This window comes from Ranitomeya variabilis, chromosome 5, assembly GCF_051348905.1.
Source record: "Ranitomeya variabilis isolate aRanVar5 chromosome 5, aRanVar5.hap1, whole genome shotgun sequence".
Lineage (NCBI taxonomy): Eukaryota > Metazoa > Chordata > Amphibia > Anura > Dendrobatidae > Ranitomeya > Ranitomeya variabilis.
Window position 1 is genome coordinate 603,178,268 of NC_135236.1, and position 26,094 is coordinate 603,204,361.

The 26,094-nt window shown below is 45.4% G+C and overlaps 1 protein-coding gene across 1 annotated transcript in view; it reads right to left on the reverse strand.

The window, feature by feature from the left end:
• Positions 1-7,936: 7,936 nt before the first annotated feature.
• STING1 (stimulator of interferon response cGAMP interactor 1) overlaps positions 7,937-26,094 on the reverse strand; it is a 93,107-nt gene continuing 74,949 nt past the window's right edge. Inside the window, exon 8 of the mRNA XM_077266049.1 lies at positions 7,937-11,452. Coding sequence (XP_077122164.1) covers positions 11,334-11,452 — 119 coding nt within the window. The 3' untranslated portion in view covers positions 7,937-11,333. The remainder of the gene's footprint in view (positions 11,453-26,094) is intronic.

Below are 26,094 nucleotides of genomic sequence, written 5' to 3' on the forward strand. Positions count from 1 at the left end.
GGTTACCATTGTAAAAGTAAAAAAAAAACAGTACATACCCACATTCTGATGTCTGTCCCGTCCCCCGGCATCCACAGGGTTAAAATCTGCTTTCGGCAGGAGCGCTGCTAATGCACGCACTGCTGCCGAGAGCTTCCCTGCACTGACTGTGTCAGCGCCGGCCGTAAAGCAGAGCACAGCGGTGACGTCACCGCTGTTACTGCCGGCGCTGACACATTCAGTGCAGGGAAGCTCTCGGCAGCAGCTCGTGCATTAGCAGCGCTCTTGCCAAAAGCAGTTTTAACCCTGTGGACTCCGGCGGGGGACGTGACAGACATCAGAATGTGAGTATGTAGTGTTTTTTTTTTTTTTTTTTACTTTTACAGTGGTAATCAGGGTAAATATCAGGTTAATAAGCGCGGCCCTGCACTTAGTAACCCGATGTTTACCCTGGTTACCCGGGTGCTACAGGGGGACTTCGGCATCGTTGAAGACAGTTTCAACGATGCCGAAGTCGTTCCCCTGATCATTGGTCGCTGGAGAGAGCTGTCTGTGTGACAGCTCCCCAGCGACCACACAACGACTTACCAACGATCACGGCCAGGTCGTATCGCTGGTCGTGATCGTTGGTAAGTCGTTTAGTGTGACACCAGCTTAAGAGTGTTGTTCAGGCACACTATCAAAGAAAATAAATAGTAATTGTTCATTTAATTACAGGTGACTGACAATTGAGGGCCTAAGGCTGTGAAACAGCAATTTACAAGAGGAGCAGGGTACATGCAACATAAGTGGGAAAAAGCAAGGTTGTGGTGGAAGGGGGAATAAGCTTGGTGTTCAACGTGTTTGTGGGTTAGATGTTAATGTAAGCTCAACTGAACAAACATCATCTCGTCCCATCCAAAGACCACTAACAACATCTGTTACTTGACGGGCTACTCGACACCCTTTCTTTGGCTGCCGAACAGCGGTATGTCTTGTAGATGAAGCTCAGAAAGAGCATGTGCTCCAGTGGATAGCATGCCCTGCATCAAATGGCCTCTCCTCCTCTTCCTCTACCTTAACATCACACACAGTACAATCCCCAGAGGTGGCTGCCCAATTACCCTTGTTTCCCCCCGTGTCACAATTTTCCAAACGCCCAACTGACTGTGGGGAACCACAGATGGGCCATTCTGCAGAGCTCTGGAGACTCCAAGTTGGGTTTCCATCTGGTGGGTTGCCTGTGTAAGTAGGGCTCTCAGACAGGTAGGCCTGCATTTATTTTGACTCAACTACCTGTGTTACTTTGGTTACATTTTTTATGCCAATAGTACTGTATTAAAATGCTATTTTTTTTTCAATCTGAGTGTGGCTGAAAAAAATTTGAAGGTGTTGCATGAGGTATCAGGGCTCCCAGATAAAAAGGCTTACACAACTTTCTTAACCACCAGGTCCTCATTGAAACCAATTCAAAGCTATAAATGCTTCCCCAGACCCTGATATCTCATACATGGCCCATGACTGACAGCTTCTGTGCCATTATAAAAGGTTCTACTGTGGGTTAATTGATCAGTCAACTACTTGTGTTACTTTCCTTACATTTTTCTACCAATAGTACTGTATGAAACTGATGTTTGCGCCATCTGAGTGTGGCTGGAAAAAAAAATTAGAGGTGTTGTATGAGGTATTCAATTCAAAGCTTTAAATGCTGGCCCAAACCCTGATAGCTCATGCATGGCCCATGGCTGACTGCTGCTGTGCCATTTGCAAATTCCTACTGTGGGTCAATTGATGCTTTGTTTCATGGTGTCTGCCCCTAATTTTAGCTGTTTGGGAAGTTTTTTGTCACCCCTTAAGGTTTTATGTATACGTTTGGTTTGGCCTCCCATTGAAGTTAATGGGGTTCGGGTACGTTCGGTGGACTGTTCGTCGAATGGCTAAATGTTTGGTGAATCAAAACAAACCTTGAAAGGTTCGCTCATTTCTAGTGCCTACATACAGTACATGTGCATGAGGCTAGAGTATGGACAGGTAAAATGTCTATCTACAGTAGTGTAGTAGACCAAAGCATAGGAAACTATGTGTTGTAAAGCTGCAGCGCCCCATGGTCCTGGTCATTGCAGTAATACCATTCTCCTCTGGGGGGAGTGATGTTATGTCTGAAGGCAATAAAGGAGATCTCTTTATCAGGTAACACAATGCATGCAACATGTTCACACTCCAGACCAGAAGGGGGAGCTCTAAGCTTGTTTTTAGGTGAACTCCCCTATAAAACCATCCTGATCTGGAGAGAAAGGGAGTTCAGTGTTCAGTTCCTGTCAGGAAGACAGGGGAAAGGAAGGAGTGGAGTCCTGGAGCCTGAAGTGCTGCAGCTCCTGGAAGAAGTCACTAAAGTGAACATATGGCAGAGAGTGTGCAGGCAAGCAGAGCACAGGAGAGGAATATCAGAAGGGAATCAGCCCTGCACAAGCTGCTTCCTTCTGAGGCGCAGAAATCTGGTAGCCAGAATACCGAGGGAGTCAGGATCTCTACGCTTTACTTCAGAGAATGGCAGGACAGCTAATTGCAAGTTAACTGTCCGCACCTACACCCAGGAGGCACGGTGGCACCTCTCAGAGGCTGGGGCATGCTAGAGTCCCTGTAAAAAGCCTCAGGCCACCGGTCATACGGGTTTGTCCTATCCTTACCATCAGGGGGACAGAGAAAGAGACATAACATCTAGAACATCTACAACAGTTGTGAGGACCTTATGAGAGGCTCAGCAGTAAGGTACTACAACACCCAGGCGCTAGAGAAAGGCTACTGATTTCCACCTGGATAAGGGGACTCTGGATTTGCCTTCAGACCGGCCGGACTCTGCCTGCCCTGTGATCTGGTGCTTGGGACTGTGGATGCTGAAGACTTCAGTAAAAAGATAAAGAGACTGCAACCTTGTGTTCTCGTTCTTCACTGCGCCTTTCACCATCCACCGTCTACACACTGGGAAGCCATGGGGATACACTTCACCTGTGGGAAGGTATACCATCTAGCTGCAATAACATCACCCCAGTGGACCCCTTACAGCAGCGTCGGTCACCCTGACCGAATACCACAGGTGGCGTCACGAACATAAACTCTATCCCTTTAAAGACCTTTCCCCCCTTTTACAATGGATGTCCCTAGGGCCACGGACTGGGTCATCCACCGTGATATCCCCCTTGAGAACCGAAGGACCTGGTACCGAGTACCCCGCTGCCCTACGGGGGCGATCCAAAACCATGTGGCCTTCAGACTTGAACAAAACCCTGCAGAACTATTCTCAAGGAATAAATTGCGAAAGGGACAGAATTAGGCAGTGCACCGGATTGGCCTTCAATATAAGAGGTCAGAGTGCCCAAATGAGAGTACATTTGGCACCAAAAGATGAGGTGATGCTCTTACTGCAGCTCCAGCAGCATAGATAGTAGGCTGCAGCTGCAGGTACCACCAAGGCCCAGACTGGGACCAAGATGGTCAAGCACCGAAGACCAGAGTGATGCTGGCCAAGGTCTAGACTGCACTCATCGAAGTTCAAGCACCGAAGATGCGAACTGTAATAATTATAGGGGATAACTCAGGAGACTCTTTGCGTGGAACAAGACAATTACAGGACACAGTTTTATAAGTGGTAAAGTCTATATTATCACACAGTGATTCAAACAGGTGCAGAGAGAAACTCAAATCCACAACACTTGGTGTAAATATTAAACGCAACTTAGCAGTCTATAGGAAACTTCAGAGGAAAATGCAATCAAGCAGAAAGTCTATGAAGCAGTTATTCTTGAGGATACTTGACACGAATAAATCCTTGTCTTAGTCCAAACACAGATAGATAAGCTTATAAGGCAGTTCAAATCATATCTTAGCTCAACCAGGGAGGCCTGGTTAATAGTCTCAGGTTTTTGCAGAGCAGAAACAGTTTACATGTCCAGCAAATGCAGATGGAAGTAAACACGAGCAGCAGATGAAGGAGGATTACTGGAAACCGATGTATGCAGCAGAAACTCAGAGCAGAGTAGCAGGATCACCACACAGGTTCACAGGAGCAGGTATATAGCCAGGGAGTAATCAGAGGTCAGGAGCTGGATGCAAGGCAGAATACTCTAGCACAGACTGAAGGCTGGGGTGGAGTTTTATAGCAGGAAGACACAGTGCACATGAGACCAAAGACGCCATCTTGGAAAAGGACAGTAATGCACGAAAGGTAAAAAATGTTCAGAGTCCTGACACGAACAATGCCAGTCAAGGTTCCAGACTTAGCCAATGCCGGTTAAAAGTAAAGGATCAACCCCCTACCGATACAGACCTAGGAAATGCACTGATGAGGCCCTGGGAATACCTGGCCAGGAATTCCAGCCTGAGCCAGTGATCGAAGGAGATGTGTTAGTTGGGTTGTCACTTCCAGCACAGACTTACAATACCGAGCGTGGGCAGGGGGGAAGGCTGCAGACCAAACGGGGTTCGGCTGATGCTAGAGTGGCTCAGAGAGTGTTGATAGACTTTTTAAGAAAAGGATGGCTAGTGAGACAGGGCAGTGTCCATCATCAAGGCCCAGAAAGCCGCAGAAACATCTAGAGAGTATTACTGTCAAATATTGGGCTTACCCCCCACTAGAACTAGGTTGAACTGCAGACTCAGATCTGATACTGACGTTTCCTGTTGTATACTAATCCATGTACCTCTGTTATATAATTGCTTGTGAAATACTCTGTAAATATATTGTCTTTTTGTGATTTGTCATTTTCAGTATCCCTATTTCTAGTTCATGTTGTTAATACAATAATTAAATTGTTGTTTCTACCTGGTGCCTCCGCTGTTGCATTTAGCCACCTGCTTACAGTAGCAGTAGGGAGTGCCCTGTGGGATCAATTCCTCCTGTGGGCCCAACACACTCCAGTCTGGCACTGCACAGAAGTGGGTTTCATACATATTTAGGGTAAACAGGGGTGAAATCATAAACACCAAGTAGGCACAGTTGTGGACTTCTTACATACAAACTTCTGTTGGTCGCACAGTCTTATCAGTGCTTTCCGTGGTTCCCCAAGTCACAACAGTGAAGGTCAGAAAATATTTATAAAATACTTTGTGCACAGAGATTGTTTTGTCATGAAAAAATGTGTATGAATGTAAGGATTAGTTAGTAAAGGAATTTTGGACAGATGTCAGCATTGTCATGCCCATACTGTCGATAATTTAAAGTATCCTCCCTATAATCCTGATCTTGCCCCATTAGCCTATCACCTGTTTGGTCCACTAAAGATATGGGGAATTTGTGGATTCTTTCAGGGCTGAAGATGTCAGTAACCAAGAATTATTAAACATGCGGTAATAACCCCTTCACGACATTGGGCGTATCCATGTGTCTAGGTCAGTAGGTACTTACCGAATCATATTTTCCCATTGTGCACAGAATTTAAGATTTAAACTGTCAAAGGGATTGCTCTTTGTCCCATAAACATTGGTAATGCCAGGGACAAGTTCCAGGCTGCAGTGCCTCGTGTGAATGTGGCTCCAAGCAAAAATAGCACAAACGATGAATGATCGACGAACACCCACCTATGCCTGTCAGAAATGGTGAGCCATATATTCATTGTACAATACGCTATACAGAAAGTTTATAACCTCCTCTGAGAGTTAGTTTGGGTATCAAGAATGTTATCTTTTTAAATCTATGTCTGTGTATGTGGGTTGGCGCTCTGTTATTAGAAATAAATGCTTTAACCACTACATAAAGATGTAATAGGAATCTTTTTATCGCAGTGTTTTTGCATTATTATGACTCAATAGCATGAACGGTCGATTTCTGCTGACTTGCCCTGGCTGAACCATTCAAAGTCTATCAAATCCATCTCAAAGCAGATCCTGTCACAACTTATCTAAAGTACGTGAAATAAGATAAGTGTAGTGAGAACAAAAAAATCATGTCTTGTTATGAAGAAAGCATCTGTAAAATGTATAATCCTGGCGTGCCTTCACTTGTGAGGATTCCTAAATTGTGTCAAATGGTCAAACAGGAGCAGGTCAGTGTTTATCCAGGGGGTTGAGAGCAAAGAAAAATGTATAATGGTGGCCGGCATCATGGCCATCAATGACTATCAATATTAGTGGGCCTTGGAGGGTTATTTGCCCCAATACAATAGTAGATAGGTAGATGAACAGTCGAAATATAATGGGTGGCCGTAGGAAGATAGATAAGTGAGAAAGTAGTAAGTGTTCGGTCAACAGCTAATTCTCCTATAGCGACAATACATACGAATAATTAAGGATTAAGGTCCCATCTCTTTAAGGTGTTTTTGCCAGTTTTCTTCATGCCAGTCTCGGCTAGCTTTGCCAAAATGGGCATGGCATAGGTGGGGTGAGGCAAGACTACATCTGTCCATCTAATTCATGAAAAGTTATGCCACAGGCCCCGACAGGAGGTGCCTGGAACTTGAAAGATCCTCCTAATTCATTAGGTTGCATGTTCCTTTTACCGTTATTAGGCACATCTTACTCCAGCGGTCCCATTTATATTCAAATAATTCTTTATTTATTGAACAATGAACAACATACAGTATAATGACAAGATTATATAGCCCATTAAACATGGGATACAATCAGGGTCGTAATATAATAATAATAATAATAATAATAATAATTTTATTTATATAACGCCAAAATATTCTGCAGCACTTTACCATTGACATATACAAACAACAACGACATCAAAAAGTAACACATAGTTCAACAGTTACAGGAGAAGTAAGGGCCTGCTTGCAAGCTTACAATCCATAAGAATAAAGCAGCAACAAAATACTTAGAGGATAACAATAATCAATTTTGTACAAAACAAACTGGAGTGTCCAGAGTTATGGAAAGAGTTTAGGTGGAACCAAAATATGAAGGAGAGATAAAAAGTAGGATGCAATATACAGTAGTCTACATAGGGCATCGTAGGGGACCATACGGCAGGAGAAGAAAGATATTGTGGGGTTGGAGGAGAAAGAGAGCTAGAGGAAGAGATACATTAGGGAGGGCGTGATGTGGATTGTGTCATTTGGCTGGATAGGTTTGGAGCTTTGTGCTTCCAGGGAGACCATATTTTGCGGAATTGTGGTTGGATATGAGATTCCCAGCTAGAAAGCTCTTCTAAGAGATATATTAACTTCCAGCATAGGGGGATCAGGTCTTTGACAGTTCCTAACAATAGCATTAAGAGATCATGTAGTGTTTTGAAGGACAAGATAACAAAACTTCTCCTAGGTTTACAGTATGTTTAATAAGACTTTAATCTTGCAAAGTCAACTCTATCTCCTTGGAGAATTGTGTTAGTACAGGGAAGAACCAGAAAATGTAATAGAGGGTAGTTCTGTGGAGTTGAATCTCAAGTATAGACTAGAGTCTGCTAGTCCAAGATGATGTAACAATTCAGGGTTTCTGTACCAACAGTATTTTGTAGGCATTCTCTTGCAACAGTATAAATCTGGAGAAGCTATGTGAGTTAGATAGAATGGACTTTACATCACAGTCATATGAGATGATATTTAAACGGAATCTGTCACCCCCTGGACGATTTTGATCTACTACTATGGGCATGCAGGTAATAGAATGGTTAAACCAGTCTTACCTGTATGCCTCACAGCTGTGGTGTAGATCTTGAGAAATTCTGGGGCTTGCAGTGCCTGAAAGGAATCACTGCCGCCTGACTTCAATATAAAGGTACCCCCCTCACATCAGCATCACACTGACCTGTTCGGTGCTGTAGTCTTGCACAAACCCTGTCCGCCCTCCTATGGGCAGTCTCTGCATTGATCTTCTGCACAGGCGCGTTGAGCCACTGCACTGCAGCAGAGACTCGCCTGTGCAGAAGATCAATGCAGACTCTGCCTATAGGAGGGTGGACAGGGTTCACGTAACCACGCGCGTGCATAGTGCATGCGCAGGGTTACAGCGCCAAACAGGTTAGTGTGAAGCTGATGTGAGAGGGGTACTATTATAATGAAGTCAGGAGGCAATGGTTTATTCCAGGTACCGCACGCCCAGGAGCTTGGAGAAATCATTAACATATAACATTATAAATGAATTTCTCAACATCTACACCGCAGCTATGAAGCATACAGGCAACAATGATTTAACCATTGTATTACCTGTATGCCCATAGCAATAGATCAAAATTGTCCAAGAAGTGACATTCCTTTTAATTCTTTAACCCATGAGAGAAGGAAGGTTGGTTTATAAGCAGTCATTGGAGAAAATAGATAATCGTATATTTTAGAGATTTATCTGGGGAATCGGGAAAGCTAATTTGAAGAGTAGGCAGGGAATTTCACTGTAAAGATGTTTAATATATGCGACGCATGGATACGTTGTAGGAAATTACTGGGACAACGGGTGGGTTCTTTTGGCCAGGAGTCTATCACAGAAACCTTATTAGATAAATATTGGGAGATGTAATTAGGTACAGAAGATCATAAGTTGTATACATCTGAAACGTTAGGGTCTAAAAAGTAGGAGAAGGTGGAAATAGGAGCCAATGCCGGGAGAGTAGGTTTGGGGGTTAAGACTTTTTCTACAGATCATTTAATGGCGAGGGTAGTGGTAGTAATACTGTCACAACAAGGCTTAAGAGGAGACTATTTTTGCCTAATAGTAGGCATTCTGTGTTTGATTTGCTATGTAGCCTGGATGAGTTGTCAAGTTTGAACCATCTGTTTAGATGGATTGTCTTGTAGATGTAGATATCTGGGAGACCATCACCTCCTCTTACTTTTGGCTCTGTGAGGAGTTTGCATGGGAGTTTCTTTGTTTAAAACTTCCAAATATACTGGGAAAAAATTTGTTTGATTGAGGAGAAGAAGCATAGTGGGAGATTGATGGGTAGCATAATAATTTAGTGAGTATAAGAGATTTAATTAAATTTTTTCTTCCTAACCAGGATAGAAGGGGTAAGTCAAAAGATTAAGGCTAAGTGCACACATTGCAGAATTGCCGCAGAAATTTCCATGGCAATTCTGCAACTCCTGCCACGGGTATATCGCATGCGGAATTGGCATGCATATTCCTGCTAAAAACTAGCATTTTGCAAGCATAATTAGCTTGCAGAATGCTAGCGTTTTCCAAGTGATCTGTAGCATCGCTTGGAAAACTGATTGACAGGTTGGTCACACTTGTCAAACATAGTGTTTGACAAGTGTGACCAACTTTTTACTATTGATGCTGCCTATGCAACATCAATAGTAAAAGATATAATGTTAAAAATAATAATAAAAAAAAAAAAATGGTTATACTCACCTTCCGAAGGCAGCCAATCTCCTCAGCGGCTTCCGCTCCTGGTGAATTATATGGGGAACAATGTAGTGGTCCCATTTATTAAGACTCATGTACACAGCACTAATCTTAATGAATCAGGGCCTATATTTTTAAAGCATGTCTGTCATGTTATTTAATATCCTGTCTCTTACTAGCATATGCATCAAATCAATGTATCAGCCTTTACAAAGAATGAAGTACAGTTTCAGAAACTTTCTATGGAGCCCTTAGATCGCTCTGTGCAGGAGCTCAGCACCTCTGCATGTAGAGTAGCACTCAGCAGAGTGGAGCAAATGGTTTGGCATTTCAAGGCTTCCTGTAATCTGCTGCACATGTTAGGAAGAAACTATATATTAAATATATAAAAGGAGCACTTTAATTCTAAATTGTCCAATAGACATAATATTTGTCAGGTGGGAGTTATGGGAGACCACCATTCACAGTAGAAATTTGAAGATACATCTGCCTTTATTCTACTGTGTATGAGACCTTAAGTGACATTCATAAAGCGTTCAGGAAACTGTAGATTACCCAATTTTTACTTCTAAGAAGCAAAAAGCAAAAATACCCACCCTTCCAATCCCTTGTTAATGTAGAATTATGTGTCTGTTTAAAGACACAATCTTTAAATTTGATATGCATGTAACAGGCATTTATTGGCCACAATAGGATTTCTAATCAGCATGGGGAAGTACAAGCTGTATGGCCGGTCCCTTGTAGGTTAGTCCTGGGAAGCTATGAAGATTGTCCATAGAGAGACACTGTTATCTAAGGGATCTGATAAGGTTTTCCCATATGTAGCCAAAGCAGGGGCTAATGGGAAGGACGGCCCAGACAAGTGCATGGGATGCCACAATCAGTTGAGCCACCGAACTGTAAAGCTTCTGTTAAAAGACTTAGGCCCAGAACTTTGCAAACTTTAAGTCTAGAAGGAACAAAGCATATATGGCCTTATTCTGAAGCAGGTGTTATTCTTGCAGGAGTAGTGCCCACTTACTCCTCTTGGTAGGGATGTTGAGGAGAGCCATAAGATCAAATACTTATTTAACCTCAAGACATAAGAGATTGAGAGAAACGACCCATAAAGTGTATTATTTCTCCTTACATAAGCTTGCTCGGATCAAAGTGTGACACTAAAGATGGCTGCATTTCCTGTTTCAACACACACTATGCTCTGGTATCCAAGAGGACGCCTACCCTGATAACATCATGGATCCATCCACGATGATGCCCACCCTGATGACCTCATGGACCAACTCAGCTCGATGACTTCATGGATCCGCCCATTTCTTATTGTTCAACCTAACAGGGATTTCTGTATTCACTTGTTATGCTGCTTTTCTACTGACAGGTGAAAAAGGGTGGTTACATCAAATTCCACTATAACAGAAGAAATATAAATGCAGAGGATAACTAATGCCTAAAGAAGCAGCCTAAGCTCTCATTAGTTTTAAATGCAACATAAATACTATGGGTCCGATTTATCAAGGTTTTGGCGCAACATTTTATACAACTATGTTGTAGAAGATTCACAAAGATTTTTCACCTTTTTGCGTTTTAAGTCACTCCTGGCCAGCTCTGTTCAGTTTAAGAAAAGTGGGAAAAGTGGAGGCAAAACAGGAAATGACCAAATGTGCACTAAAGAGATGTAAATTACACTAGAAATTGACTCCATTAATTTGACTGGAGAAACATTTCTGGCACACTGCAGTTGAAAGAAGTAACAAATTAATAAATGAATTAGGTGCATCTTTTGGCAGCAGTTAAAAGTCTTGATAAATCGGGCGCTATAGAAAGATATTAGGACCATAAAATAGGCAACAGAAGAGGTGGGTCCTCTTCAACCGTTCCTTAAAAGCAGCAGAGGTGCAAGGCACACCATAGCATAAGTAGCAGAAGAATGAATCTCAACGGTGTGCAACCCTACGGCATGCTGCCTGGAGTAGGAACAAGAACCCCTGTTCTGGTGATCTGTGGAGTTCGCAACAATGAGACCAAAGTGACCACCTATCCCGCATATTATAGGAAACACCTCTTTAAGGAAATTGTTAAAGATGACAAACAAATATTTATTGACTCCGTAATGTTCTAAATTCAAGATCATATTCCTCAGAATGTTGTTGGTTTAAATGCTTCAGTATTATTTGGGATAAGAGATGTTCTGGAATGTCTTCAGTGTTTGGACAATCTGTAAGGGAAAAAAGAAGCCATAATTGGATTATTAATGTAATTTCTGTCAAGTACAGTATGGAACACTACAATCACAAGGGTTTAGAGATTAAAAAAAAGCTTTTCAAGAAAAAAGAGAAAAAGAGACACCTCCCCAGCTGTCCCAGTGAAGAAACTGAAGCTGAAAAGAGGTTGCCTGTTCTATCGAAACAATCATGCTGTAGTAGCTACTATACACACCCAGATTGCTTCAAGAAGCAACAGTTTTTGAAATGTTCTTCACCGATACTACCCAGTCAAATAAACTGATATACTGGAAAAATGGAGTAATATGTCCAAAATATAATGTATAAAAAAGTATAAGTTTATTAAATAGACCAGAAAACATATATCAATACATGTAATACAAATTAAATCAGTTTCAAAAGATTTCAGATTTTTCTCTTTAAAAAGTGCATAGTGCATATGTAAACCTGTGAGTCATTAAGGCATGGGGGGAGAGATAATGAAACTTCATTAGAAGTCAGTACTCAGGGTAAAAAAATTGCTTTATGCCCATCCCATCATGTCAGAACAGACTCTTACCCATGATGTGATGCAAGAAAGACACATCACTAGCCCCAACGCGCGTTTCGCATTGGCTCCCTCAGAGGGCCATGCTACTCTCTGTGTCTCTGCGAGGCATTAAATTTACCTCCCTACAGGTGTAACAAGTTGCAGTAATGGCGCATATGTACAATAGTCTGCGACAAAACCTGCATCACTTCTGACAATCCCTATGACGCTGCGGGTCGCGAAGACCATTGCTGTGACGTCAGTGACCTGCACGCATCATAATTAGGTGCCATCGGTGATGCATCATCACTTGGGACTCTAAGGTATGGTAGACATAACAGATGCGCCCACACTCCACACCTTCATATAGAGAGGGAACATCCCCTCAGATAGCGTAATGATCTGTGCTATGTGTAAGTAAGAAGCACCGAGCAACATACTGAAAATATAAACCGCTGTGTATATATATATTTATATATATATCAAATATAATAGTATGTGAACCATAGATACTTCACCACTAAAGCCACTATAAATGAAAGTGGTTACCACTGATTGGAGTGCAATAAAACAACATGGTATAATAATCAAGTGAATATAATAATTCACTACTAAACATTATGATACTCATGATCACTTCTACATAGTGACGTGTAATAGGGTATCATACCCATGACAAAAAATAAATAAAATAAAAATAATAATAAAAATAATAATGTGTTAAATTACACAGATATCATAAAGTGCTAGTGCTTAAACTAGTTATATTGCACAATACATACAAAAACATGAATAGACTGAATAATATTTGTCTAATAGTACATACAAGTCAAATAGACCTAGTTGTGAATAATAGTGTAACCATACATAGGGAGGAAGAAAAGAAAAGGGACAATAAAAAGCGAGAAAAACACATTCCAATGATGTATGCAAAAGAAAACAAAAATGCGAACATAGACCTCTGGTCTGCTGTAAAACATATCCTTGCATGTGTTGTCCATGGTCCTAATCACCGGAACAAATGGTAGAATGGGAGAACAGTTCAATGCCTGAGAGTAACTTCCCATGTAGACACTTCAAATCGAAATCACTAAGGCTACGTTCACACTTGCGTTGCGTCGGGCGCAGGTTCGGCGACGCATAGCGACGCATGCGTCATGCGCCCCTATATTTAACATGGGGGCGCATGGACATGCGTTGTCTTGCGTTTTGTGACGCATGCGTCTTTTTTGGCGCACGCGTCAGGGCGCAGAGGACGCAGTAAGTTGCATTTTTTGTGCGTCAAAAAATATGCCAAAAATGGACGCATGCGTCACAAAACAATGCGTTTTGCATGCGTTTTGCATGCGTTGTGCGTTGCATCGCCGATGCGTCGCCAACGCATCGCCCAACAACGCAAGTGTGAATGTAGCCTAATACTGATCATCATAAGAGATAAACAACCACAAAAAGCAAAATAAAAAGACACACAAATTAAAATTAAAAATTAAAAACAGAAACATGAGATGTTTATAGAAAGGAGGTAAAGCTCTTCTCACTTTGGGAATGTTGCCTCGGTCAGTAAATGCTGTGGGTTGGACGCTGTGGACACAGTGTCCAACCCGTAGAGTCCAGATGTTACAGCATAGTGGATGGGATTTCAAGAAATCCCATGCCCACTATGTGGGCACCGACGCCCGTAGTTTACCTGCGGAGACGGACATGCTGTGCGTTTTTCCAGAACGCAGCATGTCAATTTATCTTGCGGAGATGCGAGTCTACACAAAATAAGTGTCACCCGTATAATGTATTGGATGCTGTGATTCCGCACGGCTCAATGAACATATGCAGAATCACCTGCGTTCAAAAGCCGGCAACGCTTTGGACGGAGCGGACATGTGCTGTGTCAAAGCGCTGCCGATTACTGATCGCGGGAAAGTACCCTTTCTGAAAAGTGGAAAAAGCTGAGGCAAACCAGGAAATGACCAAATGTGCACTAAAGATATGTAAATTACACTAGAAATTGACTCCATTATTTGACTGGAGAAATATTTCTGGCACACTGCAGTTGAAAGGAGCAACAAATTAATAAATGAATTAGGTGCATCTTTTGGCAGCAAACAGTTAAAAGTCTTGATAAATCAGGCACTATGTAAAGATATTAGGACCATAAAATAGGCAACAGAGGAGGTGGGTCCTCTTCAACCGTTCCTTAAAAGCAGCAGAGGTGCAAGGCACACCATAGCATAAGTAGCAGAAGAATGAAACGCAATGGTGTGTAGCCCTAAGGCATATTGCCTGGAGTAGGAACAAGAACCCCTGTGCTGATGATCTGTGGAGTTCGCAACAATCAGACTTTAGTGATCAAAGATTTATCACCTATCCCGTATATTATAGGAAACACCCCTTTAAGGAAATTGTTAAAGATGACAAAACAAATATTTATTGACTCTGTAATGTTGTAAATTCAAGAGAATTCCCAGTGAAGAAATTGAAGCTGAAAACAGGTTGCCTGTTCTATCGAAACAATCATGCTATAGTACGGTAGCTACTATACAGACCCAGATTGCTTCACGAAGCAACATTTCTTGAAATGTTATTCACAAATACTACCCAATCAAGTAAACTGCTCGATATAGAAGTCTATTGCTCCTTATTTTACATAAAGAAATTACTACTACTATTACTACGATAGTTTGCACCTGTGTAAGCAGGTTACTTGCATACAACAGTGTAGACAATGAGGAGACAGTGGTAGTTAGCCAACAATATCTATTTAACTAACACAAAAAGGAAAATAAAGAAAATAAGTTGTGGTAGATCAACTCACTTGAATGCTTAAAGAGGTAGTCACTGTTATGTTAGGGCTAGCGGAACGCACCTAATGAATGTATATATTTTATTAGGATAGATGCGTTCGCAGCCCGGGGTCCACCGTGCAGGAGAACCTGCTGCTAGCAAATAGCGGAACTGAAAGGCGGTGTACGGCTACTTTCACACTAGCGTCGGGCTCGGCCCGTCGCTGTGCGTCGGGCCGACGTTCCCGACGCTAGCGTTGTCTCCGCCGCACAACGGGGGCAGCGGATGCATTTTTCCAGCGCATCCGCTGCCCCATTGTGAGGTGCGGGGAAGTGCGGGGAGGTGGGGGCGGAGTTCCGGCCGCGCATGCGCGGTCGGAAAAAGCGGACCGTCGTAAGCAAAAAACGTTACATGTAGCGTTTTTTGCTCCCGACGGTCCGCCACTGCACGACGCATCCGTTGCACGACGGGTGCGACGTGTGGCAATCCGTCACAATGCGTCGCTTAATGTTAATCAATGGTGAAAAAACGCATCCTGCAAACACTTTTGCAGGATGCGTTTTTTCAGCAAAACGACGCATTGTGACGGAATGCAGTTAACGCTAGTGTGAAAGTAGCCTAAGTTAACTCTGTTACTTCACAGAGCAGCCGTGAACTCAAAGCACTGCGCCCTGTTAGACACCACAGAGGCACAGGCTAACTGTCTAAACAAGAACAGTCAGTGGTCATGCATGCACACAAAACTCCTCGCCGGAGGTGCCAGCATTCTAGGGGCTTATTTCGGCCAGGTCCCTGAACACACAAGCATACAAACTCCTCGCCGGAGGTGCCAGCATTCTAGGGGCTTATTTCAGCCGGGTCCCTGAACACACTCATAAAAGACCACACTGGCGCAAAGTACATAAATGAAAGCAATACTAGCCATGCGAGCCTTAAATAGTTGCAGCACGTACATGACCTACCAAGGACCAATGAGAGGCTGCCACAGAGCGTGAGCACCTACAGGACCTTAGCTGCAGTGTCTGATCATGTGACCCTCGATCTCCACTGAGAGATCTTACTCTGGGCATGCTCAGAACAAGAAAAGCAGGACTAAAGGTACCTTCACACTGAACAACTTATCAACGATAACGATAGCGATCCGTGACGTTGCAGCGTCCTGGATAGCGATATCGTTGTGTTTGACACGCAGCAGCGATCAGGATCCTGCTGTGATATCGTTGGTCGGAGCTAGAAGGCCAGCACCTTATTTCGTCGCTGGATCACCCGCTGTCATCGCTGGATCGGTGTGTGTGACACCGATCCAGTGATGTCTTCACTGGTAACCAGGGTAAACATCGGGTTACTAAGCGCAGGGCCGCGCTTAGTAACCCGATATTTACCCTGGTTACCATTGTAAATGTAAAAAAAAACAAACACTACATACTCATCTTCTGATGTCTGTCGCGTCCCCCGACGTCCGCTTCCCTGCACTGTGTCAGCACCGGCCGGCCGTAAAGCAGAGCACAGCGGTGACGTCACTGCTCTGCTTTAGGGCCGGCGCTTACACAGTGCAGGGAAGCAGGTGCCGGGGGACGCGACAGACACCGGAATGTAAGTATGTAGTGTTTTTTTTTTTTACATTTACACTGGTAACCAGGGTAAACATCGGGTTACTAAGTGCGGCCCTGCGCTTAGTAACCCAATGTTTACCCTGGTTACCCAGGGAGTTTGGCATAGTTGGTCGCTAGAGAGCTGTCTGTGTGACAGCTCTCCAGCAACCACACAACGACGAAACAGCGACGCTGCAGCGATCAGCATCGTTGTCTATATCGCTGCAGCGTCGCTTAATGTGACGGTACCTTTAGTCCCAGAAGCGTCTGCTCGCTGCTGCTCAGCACTGACTTCAATGGCAGAAGCAGGAAAAGCAGCAGCAACTCTCTGTACAGAGTCAGACTGAGCAAGACGCTGGGACCGACGTCTCGGCTGAGCAGACTCCACTGCGGCAGAAGAATGGGAGACCAAAGCGGAGATGGCCCGAGATTCCCCCTGTGCAGAGATGGGAACTCGACCCCTAATATTACCCCCCTCCTTGGGCCTCGCTACGCTCGAAGGCAGCAATGAGCTGTGGAGCCCGAATGTGCTCAGCAGGCTCCCAGGACCTATCCTCAGGACCGTAACCCTTCCAGTCCACCAAATAAAATTTTTTGCCACGAACCACCTTGTACCCCAAAATAGCGTTCACCTCGTAATCGTCCGTAGATGAACCCGATGTCCCGGCAGATGACTCGGAAAACTGGGACATGTATACAGGTTTCAAGAGGGACACATGAAAGGTGTCGGTGATACCCAGGCGTGGCGGAAGGGCTAAACGATAGACCACATGGTTAACCTGTTCGAGGACCTTGAAAGGACCCAAGTAGCGAGGTGCAAACTTAGTGGACTCAACTCGCAGCCTGATGTTACGGGCGGAGAGCCACACTAAGTAGCCAGGAGCAAAGGTTGGAGAGGGGCGCCGATGTGCATTGGCAGAGGACCTCATTCTCTCCTTGGAGGCCTGAATGGCATCCTGAGTGCGGTCCCAAATATCCCATGCTTCCACAGCCCAGTCTGCCACCCTGGAGTCGGCAGAAGACACGGGCATAGGCACAGGTACCCGCGGATGCTGACCATAGTTAAGGAGGAATGGGGTTTGTCCAGTGGAGTCGGCAACCGCATTGTTCAGCGCAAACTCTGCCCACGGTAGCAAGGATGCCCAGTCATCCTGCCTGGCTGAGACAAAATGTCGCAGATATGTGACCAAGGTCTGATTGGCCCTCTCTACCAATCCATTCGTCTCGGGATGATATGCGGAAGAGAGATTTAACTCAATGCTGAGAAGACGACAAAGCTCTCTCCAGAACCGAGACGCAAACTGGGGACCCCGGTCACTGATAATCTTGTCTGGCATACCGTGTAGGCGAAAGATGTGCTTTAAGAACAACGCTGCCAAGGCCCGTGCCGAAGGTAACCGCGGAAGCGGCACCAAATGCACCATTTTGGAGAAGTGATCGGTGATAACCCAAATGATGGTACAGCCCCGAGACTTGGGCAAACCCACCACAAAGTCCATCCCGACCATCTCCCAGGGCCTGTCTGCCACCGGCAATGGATAGAGTAACCCAGCTGGCCATTGTCGAGGAGACTCATTTTTGGCGCAGGAGACACATGCCTGAATATAATCCCTGACATCACGGACCATATGTGGCCACCAATACGTCCTCGCTAACAGCTCAGATGTCCTTTTTGTCCCAAAGTGTCCACCCACCCTGGACGAATGAGCCCACGAGAGAACCTCCGGTCGCAAATTGGATGGTACAAAAGTGTTGCCCGGAGGCACAGACTCTAGCGAAACCGGAGCTACGGTTCTCAGGCTTTCAGTGGGGACAATAAGCCGAGGCTCCTCTTCCTCCTCCACAGATGACACAACGGAGCGAGAGAGGGTATCGGCACGAATGGTCTTCTCCCCAGAAAGAAAATGGAGGGTGAAATGGAACCGGGAGAAGAACAAGGACCATCTAGCCTGGCGAGAATTTAACCGCTGGGCTGTCTGTAGGTACACCAAATTTTTATGGTCTGTGAAGACTTGGAAAGGAAAACGAGCTCCCTCCAAGAGATGTCTCCACTCCGAGAAGGCCAACTTCATGGCCAGCAACTCCCTGTCCCCGATGGAATAATTCCTCTCTGCTGGTGAGAAGGTCTTTGAAAAGAAGAAGCACGGGTGCTTCCGACCTTGAGCATCCTTTTGGAAGAGGACTGCTCCAGCACCAACAGATGAGGCATCCACCTCCATGATAAATGGTTTGTCTACATCGGGGCGATGTAAGATGGGAGCGCTGGCGAAGTGTGACTTTATGGAATTAAAGGCCTTGGAGACCTCCTCAGACCGCAATTTGGGATTTGCTCCCTTCTTGGTAAGGGCAACCAAGGGAGCTACCAACGTTGAGAAGTGTGAAATGAACTGTCGATAGTAGTTAATGAACCCCATAAAGCGCTGCACCGCTTTAAGAGAATGGGGTTCCTGCCAGTCCATCACAGCCTGTAGCTTGGCAGGATCCATAGCCAAACCCTGGGCAGAGATGATATAACCAAGGAATGGCAAGGACTCCTGCTCAAACACACACTTCTCCAACTTGGCGTAGAGGGAGTTTGCCCGTAAGAGGTCAAAGACTTTGCGAACATCTCTCCGATGGGAGTCGATATCTGGAGAGTAGATGAGAATATCATCCAGATAGACTACGACCGAGGTGGTGAGCATATCTCAGAAGATGTCGTTCACAAAGTCTTGGAAAACGGCTGGGGCATTACAGAGCCCGAAGGGCATCACCAAATACTCATAGTGCCCATCCCTAGTGTTAAAAGCCGTCTTCCATTCGTCCCCCTCACGGATGCGAATCAGGTTGTAAGCACCCCGCAGATCTAATTTTGTAAATACCCTTGCTCCCCGTAGCCTATCAAAAAGTTCAGATATCAGGGGTAATGGGTATTTGTTCTTAACGGTGATGGCGTTAAGACCCCTGTAGTCTATACATGGACGCAGTTCCCCATTCTTCTTCTGAACAAAGAAGAACCCAGCCCCAGCAGGCGACACTGACTTCCTGATGAACCCTCTTGCCAGATTTTCTTGGATGTACTGAGACATAGCCTCCATCTCCGGGAGAGATAACGGATAAACTCGACCCAGGGGAGGCTCAGCACCAGGCAAGAGATCAATAGGACAGTCATAGGGGCGGTGAGGCGGAAGGGTCTCCGCCGCCTTTTTGGAGAACACGTCCGCCGCATGAGACCAGTATTGCTTGGGGAGAGAGGATAGATCTGCGGGTACCTCTGTAGTAGCAACCTGAACGCACTCCCTTTGACACCTACCCTCACAAGACTCACCCCATCCCAAAATTCTGTCTGAAGACCACTCGATATGTGGAGAGTGGTACCGTAACCAAGGTATCCCCAACATGACCTCATCAATACCCTCAGGTATGACGAGCAGAGATATTGTCTCCTGATGGGATGGCGACATGGACAGAGAAAACGGAATGGTCTGGTGAGTTATCTGTGAAGGCAGTGTCGACCCATTCACCACTCATACCGTAACTGGTTGCGCTAGCATAACCAGGGGTATTGCGTGACGTTGGGCAAAGGCGGAAGACATGAAGTTGCCCTCTGCCCCTGAATCCACGCAGAGCTCTACTGAGTGGGAAGATGAGCCAATAATAATTGTCCCCTTAAAGGACAATTTTGAGGCAAACGTCGCCGTATCTAGAGTACCTCCACCGACTACCACTAGAGGCTGACGTCTCCTCGACCGCTGGGAATATCTGGTGGCAAGATGTCCAGACTGCTGGCAAACATGACAGACCTTGGATGCCCAAGCAGTCCGGGACTTAGAATCCGCTCGTGACACCTCCCTGGCCTCATGTGACTCAGGAACCAGGACTGGAGATTCCAGAGGTCTGGCGAAGGTAGGAGCCAGCCGAAACCTCTGCCTACGCTGGGCTCGCTCTAACCTCCGCTCGTAAAAACGGAGGTCAATACGGGTAGAGACAGTTATTAACTCCTCCAGTGTGGCTGGAATCTCCCTAGTGGCCAGAGCGTCCTTAACGTGATCAGCCAGCCCCCTCCAAAATATGGGGATAAGGGCTTTATCCGACCACTTCAGCTCTGAAGCTACAGTTCGGAAACGGATGGCAAATTGGCTGACCAAGGACTCACCCTGAGTTAATGCCAGCAGTTGGAGCGCCATATCATGGGTGACTTGAGGTCCTAGGAAGACCTGTTTCAGAGTGCTCAGAAACAACGGAGCACTCTGCACCACATGATCGCCACGCACCCACAGCAGCGTAGCCCATTCCAACGCCCTGTCCGACAAGATGGACACAATAAATCCCACCTTAGCCCGCTGTGTGGGAAAACGTGCAGCCAGAAGCTCAAGGTGAATAGAGCACCGACTCACGAATCCCCTACAAGATCTGCTTTCTCCAGAATATTTTTCTGGGATCGGGAGGCGCGAAAATGTCGGAACAGGGGTGGTAGTGGACAAAGTTGCTGCAGCCACGCTAGCAGCTAGCAGCCTGTACAGCTGAAGCGATGGCCCGGGGACCACCACGGTGCAGGAAGACTACTGTACACAAGATGAGGTGCAAACAACAAAGGATAGATTTATTGGGAGACAGGGAATGGAAGGGACAAGGAAGATGCAAACGGGTTTACAATAGTAAAAGATAATGCACATGAGTCAACTTGTATGTAAAATAGCACGATACTTAAGCAATTGCAAACTCAGAACCTATCTCATAATCCACTTTGCACAATGGAACATATATATATCGATGCTACTCTGCATATAGCCTCCCTGGCCTTTACTACACAGGCCACACGGCTACCGTGCTCTAACTGCTGAAGTCTGCACTAGGCCCTAACTGGTGCACCAGACAGGAACAGACTCACGGTGACGTTGGGGACACAGGTCCAGTCCCAGGGGGCCCCCGAAGTCCTTAACTGTGGTACACACGGGTTCCTGTCGGCTCTGTAAAGCGTGGTCTTCTCTTTGCTCCTGGAAACCGTAGGTCCCCTTCTCGCTATCTTCGTGGCTTCACAAACCAGCGCAGAACAGCCACCCTTTGCTGTAGCCGGGAACGTCTATTTAGCAAACGCAGTTCGTCTTAAGCTGTGTAATCTTTCCTGCAGCAAAAGTCTCTTCCTTGCAGATAGCAAAGCACCCAAAGTTCTCTCAGTTCCCTCTCGAAACTTCTCTCTCTACGCTGCTTCAGCTCCACCCCTTCACTCAGCCCTGAGCAGTCCATAGCCAAACAAGAGCAGGGGAGAACAGCAGAACATACCATCACATAGACAAGGGGGTGCAGCCTCTTAAAGTGACAGCGTGTTTCTTATTATGCATAACAGCACCACCCTCTTACACAGCAACTGCGGAAATATCCACAGCTGAGGTTGAGCTCTCGAGAGCCGCCAACCTACCCTCCAGCTGCTGGATATACCGCAAAGATTGCTGTATGTCCGCCATTTACTAGCCAGACCCTGGCGCTAGTATTATGTTATGTTAGGGCTAGTGGAACGCACCTAATGAATGTATATATTTTATTAGGATAGATGCGTTCGCAGCCCGGAGTCCACCGTGCAGGAGAACCTGCTGCTAGCAAATAGCGGAACTAAATGGCGGTGTAAGCTAACTCTGTTACTTCACAGAGCAGCCATGAACTCAAAGCACTGTGCCCTGTTAGACACCACAGAGGCACAGGCTAACTGTCTAAACAAGAACAGTCAGTGGTCTTGCATGCACACAAAACTCCTCACCGGAGGTGCCAGCATTCTAGGGGCTTATTTTGGCCAGGTCCCTGAACACACAAGCATACAAACTCCTCGCCGGAGGTGCCAGCATTCTAGGGGCTTATTTCAGCCGGGTCCCTGAACACACTCATACAAGAACACACTGGCGCAAAGTACATAAATGAAAGCAATACTAGCGCATGGCCGTGCGGCCATGCGAACCTTAAATAGTTGCAGCACGTAAAGGACCTACCAAGAAGGACCAATGAGAGGCTGCCACAGAGCGTGAGCACCTACAGGACCTTAGCTGCAGTGTCTGATCATGTGACCCTCGATCTCCACTGAGAGATCTTACTCTAGGCATGCTCAGAACGAGAAAAGCAGGACTTAGTCCCAGAAGCGTCTGCTCGCTGCTGCCCAGCACTGACTTCAATGGCAGAAGCAGGAAAAGCAGCAGCAACTCTCTGTACAGAGTCAGACTGAGCAAGATGCTGGGACCGAAGTCTCCGTTGAGCAGACTCCACTGCAGCAGGAGAAGAATGGGAGATCGCAGCGGAGATGGCCCGAGATTCCCCCTGTGCAGAGACGGGAACTCGACCCCTAACAGTCACAGGAACACTTTCCATTTAAGTTTTCAACTGGTTTATTAAAAACGTACTGCATAAACCAGTCCAAAATTAGGTAAACAACATGGACCTTCTGGCATAACGGGAAAAACAAAGCATACAGTACAGTCTGTGTGGCTGTGGGGAGCCACCTGCTCAGGGGAACATAAACAAAGTTCAGCTCTGTAGATCTCATCTCTAGTCCAAAGGCTCGACATTTATCCTCTGGACCACACCTTGGAGGTGCAAATATGGTGAACAGCCTCCCACCCACTCTTCAGCTGTCCACAAAAACCGAGCCCTTAATATGGCGGATTATCCCCTCTATGCACCTAGTGTGCTGGAGCATTTTTCCAGTTTCATATCACTGAGGCTTACATCCTCAGTGACATATATCTCCCCTCCAGTATTTCACCAGTGACATTCTCACATTTTCCCCCCTCTGCCCAAAGCCAGGGGTTTTGGCACTTTGTCAGCAAACAGTGAAGCCTAGAGAGGGCATCTGCTTTATCGTGTTGTTTTCCGGGCCTGTGCTTCACATGGAAGCTGAAGTCCTGGAGAGCTAGAAATCATCTAGTCACCTGGGCATTCTTCCTCTGCCTTTCCCTCATCCATTTCAGGTGTGCATAGTATGACACTCACCTAAACTTTCGGCTCAGCAAGTAGTACCTCAGAGTGTCAATTGCCTATTTGATAGCCAAACATACTTTTTCCACGATAGCATAATTTTTTTTTCACAGGATGAGAGTTTCCTACTTGGATATAGGATGTAATGCTCCTCAGCATTTATTTCCTGGGACAGCACAGCTCCCAATCCGATCTCTGAAGCATCTGTCAGGACCACCAATTCCTTATTGAAGTCCTGTGCAACAGAGACCGGCTGTTTACTCAGGGTGAGCTCCAACTCTTGGAATGCTTCAGAAGACCAGTTGTTCATCGACGTCTTGTGCCCTTAAGAAGGTTGGTCAAAGTATAACTGTCATGGTGAAATTCAGGATAAACCGACGATAGTGTTCCACAATTCCCAGAACCGCCCTAACCTGTTTTTTGGAGACTGGTTGTGGCCAATTTTGGATTTCATTTTCTTTCTTCATTTCGTAAAAATGAGAAATTGCTGGTCAAATTTTAACCCTTATAACTCCCTAACAAAAAAAAAATGTGTTTCCAAAATTGTGCTGATGTAAAGTAGACATGTGGGAAATGTTACTCATTAAGTATTTTGTGTGACATATCTCTGTGATTTAAGGGCATAAAAATTCAAAGTTGGAAAATTGTGAACTTTTCAAAATTTTCGCCAAATTTCCGTTTTTTTCAAAAATAAACGCAGATAATATCAAAGAAATTTTACCACTATCATGAAGTACAATATATCACGAGAAAACAGTGTCAGAATCACCAGGATCAGTTGAAGCGTTCCAGAGTTATAACCTCATAAAGGGACAGTGGTCAGAACCTGAAGCTCCCGAACTGGCTGCCCCATTGAACCTGGGCGCGTCCCTGTCCTTGCCCACTCAACCTGACTCCACTACTCAACCTGACTCCACTACCTCACCTGTTCCCACTACTCAAGCTAATTTACAACGCACAGAATGGATAACAGCAAGAATACCACCCAACCAATATGAACAAGACCAATTTATTTGGCAGCGAATCATCAAGGAGATGGAAGAATGTCAACATTTGCTGCAGGAACTGTCGCCCGTGGAATGGCAAGCAAAAGAAGAGGGGGAGTGTAAGAAGAAGGATCGTGCTGCAGATACCTGTTCTGTATCGGTTCCGGAACTGTCGGGGCTGTCTCCTCTGTGGTACGGGGGAAAGCTTAAGGGACAGGACCAATCCTTGAAGGCGGAAGCAGGGGCTGTGGCTAAGGGTACACAGCCTCAGCGCGTGCGGAAACAGGTACATTTGGCGGGAACAGACAGCACGCAGCAGGGAGAAGTGAGAACTCCGGCCTGCGAGTATCGGTACAGCACAGGCCCGTGCCCAAGCATCGCCGTCACCACTGACAGAGACTGTGAGATGAGGCGTGCAGTGTACCTGTTGGCCACCATGAAGCTAGGTGCCAAACGCTCCAGGCCCGTGAATACTGTGCGCGCCACCTAGAAGAGACCAGGTGCAGGACCGCCATCTGCACCCCGATTCCTCAGTGTATATCTGCCAGACCACAGTGAGCTCAGACAGTGCAGTGGCCCACGCTTCCCCAGCCACAGCAGTATATGGACTAGGGGCTCAGCGGAAGGTACCGGAGACCAACCGCTGCCGCCAGAAAATGGATCATCATTGCCTCCAGGAATTCATGACCTGCTATGTGGTCCACCACGTTCTAGGAAACGACTGACAGGATAAGTTGACCCAGCAAGAACCGTTAATACCTTTTCCCACTGTTCTTTAACCCTGCATACTATTCACGTTTTGAAATGTCTACCCCCCGTTAACCGTTTATCTCCCTGCGAGGAGTAATCGAGTGTTAATTAAAATTGTTAACCCTTGCTTTGCCTCCTGTCCGTCAGTGCATCCCGCTACCTGCTCACAATAGAATGAATGATGGATGTGACATACAGTGGGGAAAATAAGTATTTGATACACTGCCAATTTAGCAAGTTTTTCCACCTACAAAGAATGGAGATGTCTGTAATTTTTATTGTGGGTACACTTCAACTGCGAGAGACAGAATCTAGAAATAAAAAACAGAAAATCACATTGTATGATTTTTACATAATTAAATTGCATTTCATTGCATGAAATAAGTATTTGATCACCAATCAATTAGTAAGAATTCTGGCTCTCACATACCTTTTAGTTTTTCTTTAAGAAGCCTTCCTACTCTGCACTCATTACCTGTATTAATTGCACTTATTTGAACTTGTTAGCTATATAAAGACACCTGTCCACACTGTTATGATCTGGTGGCCTAAGAGCAGCATGAGACGTACTCTGGAGAAGGTGGTACCTGTACTGACCGCAGACCCTGAACTTAACACCGCAACTAGAAGTAGCCATGGAATGTACCTAGCGCTCCCTAGACATCTCGACACAGCCGGAGGACTAATTACCCCTAGAGATAGAAAAGGGAAAACTATCTTGCCTCAGAGAAAATCCCCAAAGGATAGACAGCCCCCCACAAATATTGACTGTGAGAGAAGAGGGAAAAAACATACACAGACTGAAATGAGAATTTAGCAAAGGAGGCCACTTCTAGCTAAATAGAAAGGATAGGACAGAGTACTATGCGGTCAGTATTTAAAACACTAGAAAATATCCACCACAGAAAATACAAAATCTCCACAGCTAACTAAAGATATGGAGGGTATATCTGCATCTCCAGAGATACCAGCTTGGCTAAACAAATCCTTATACAGACCAAGCTGGACAAGACAAAAACATGGAAAAGAACTGAACAATAAGGCCACAGCATGTGGACAGC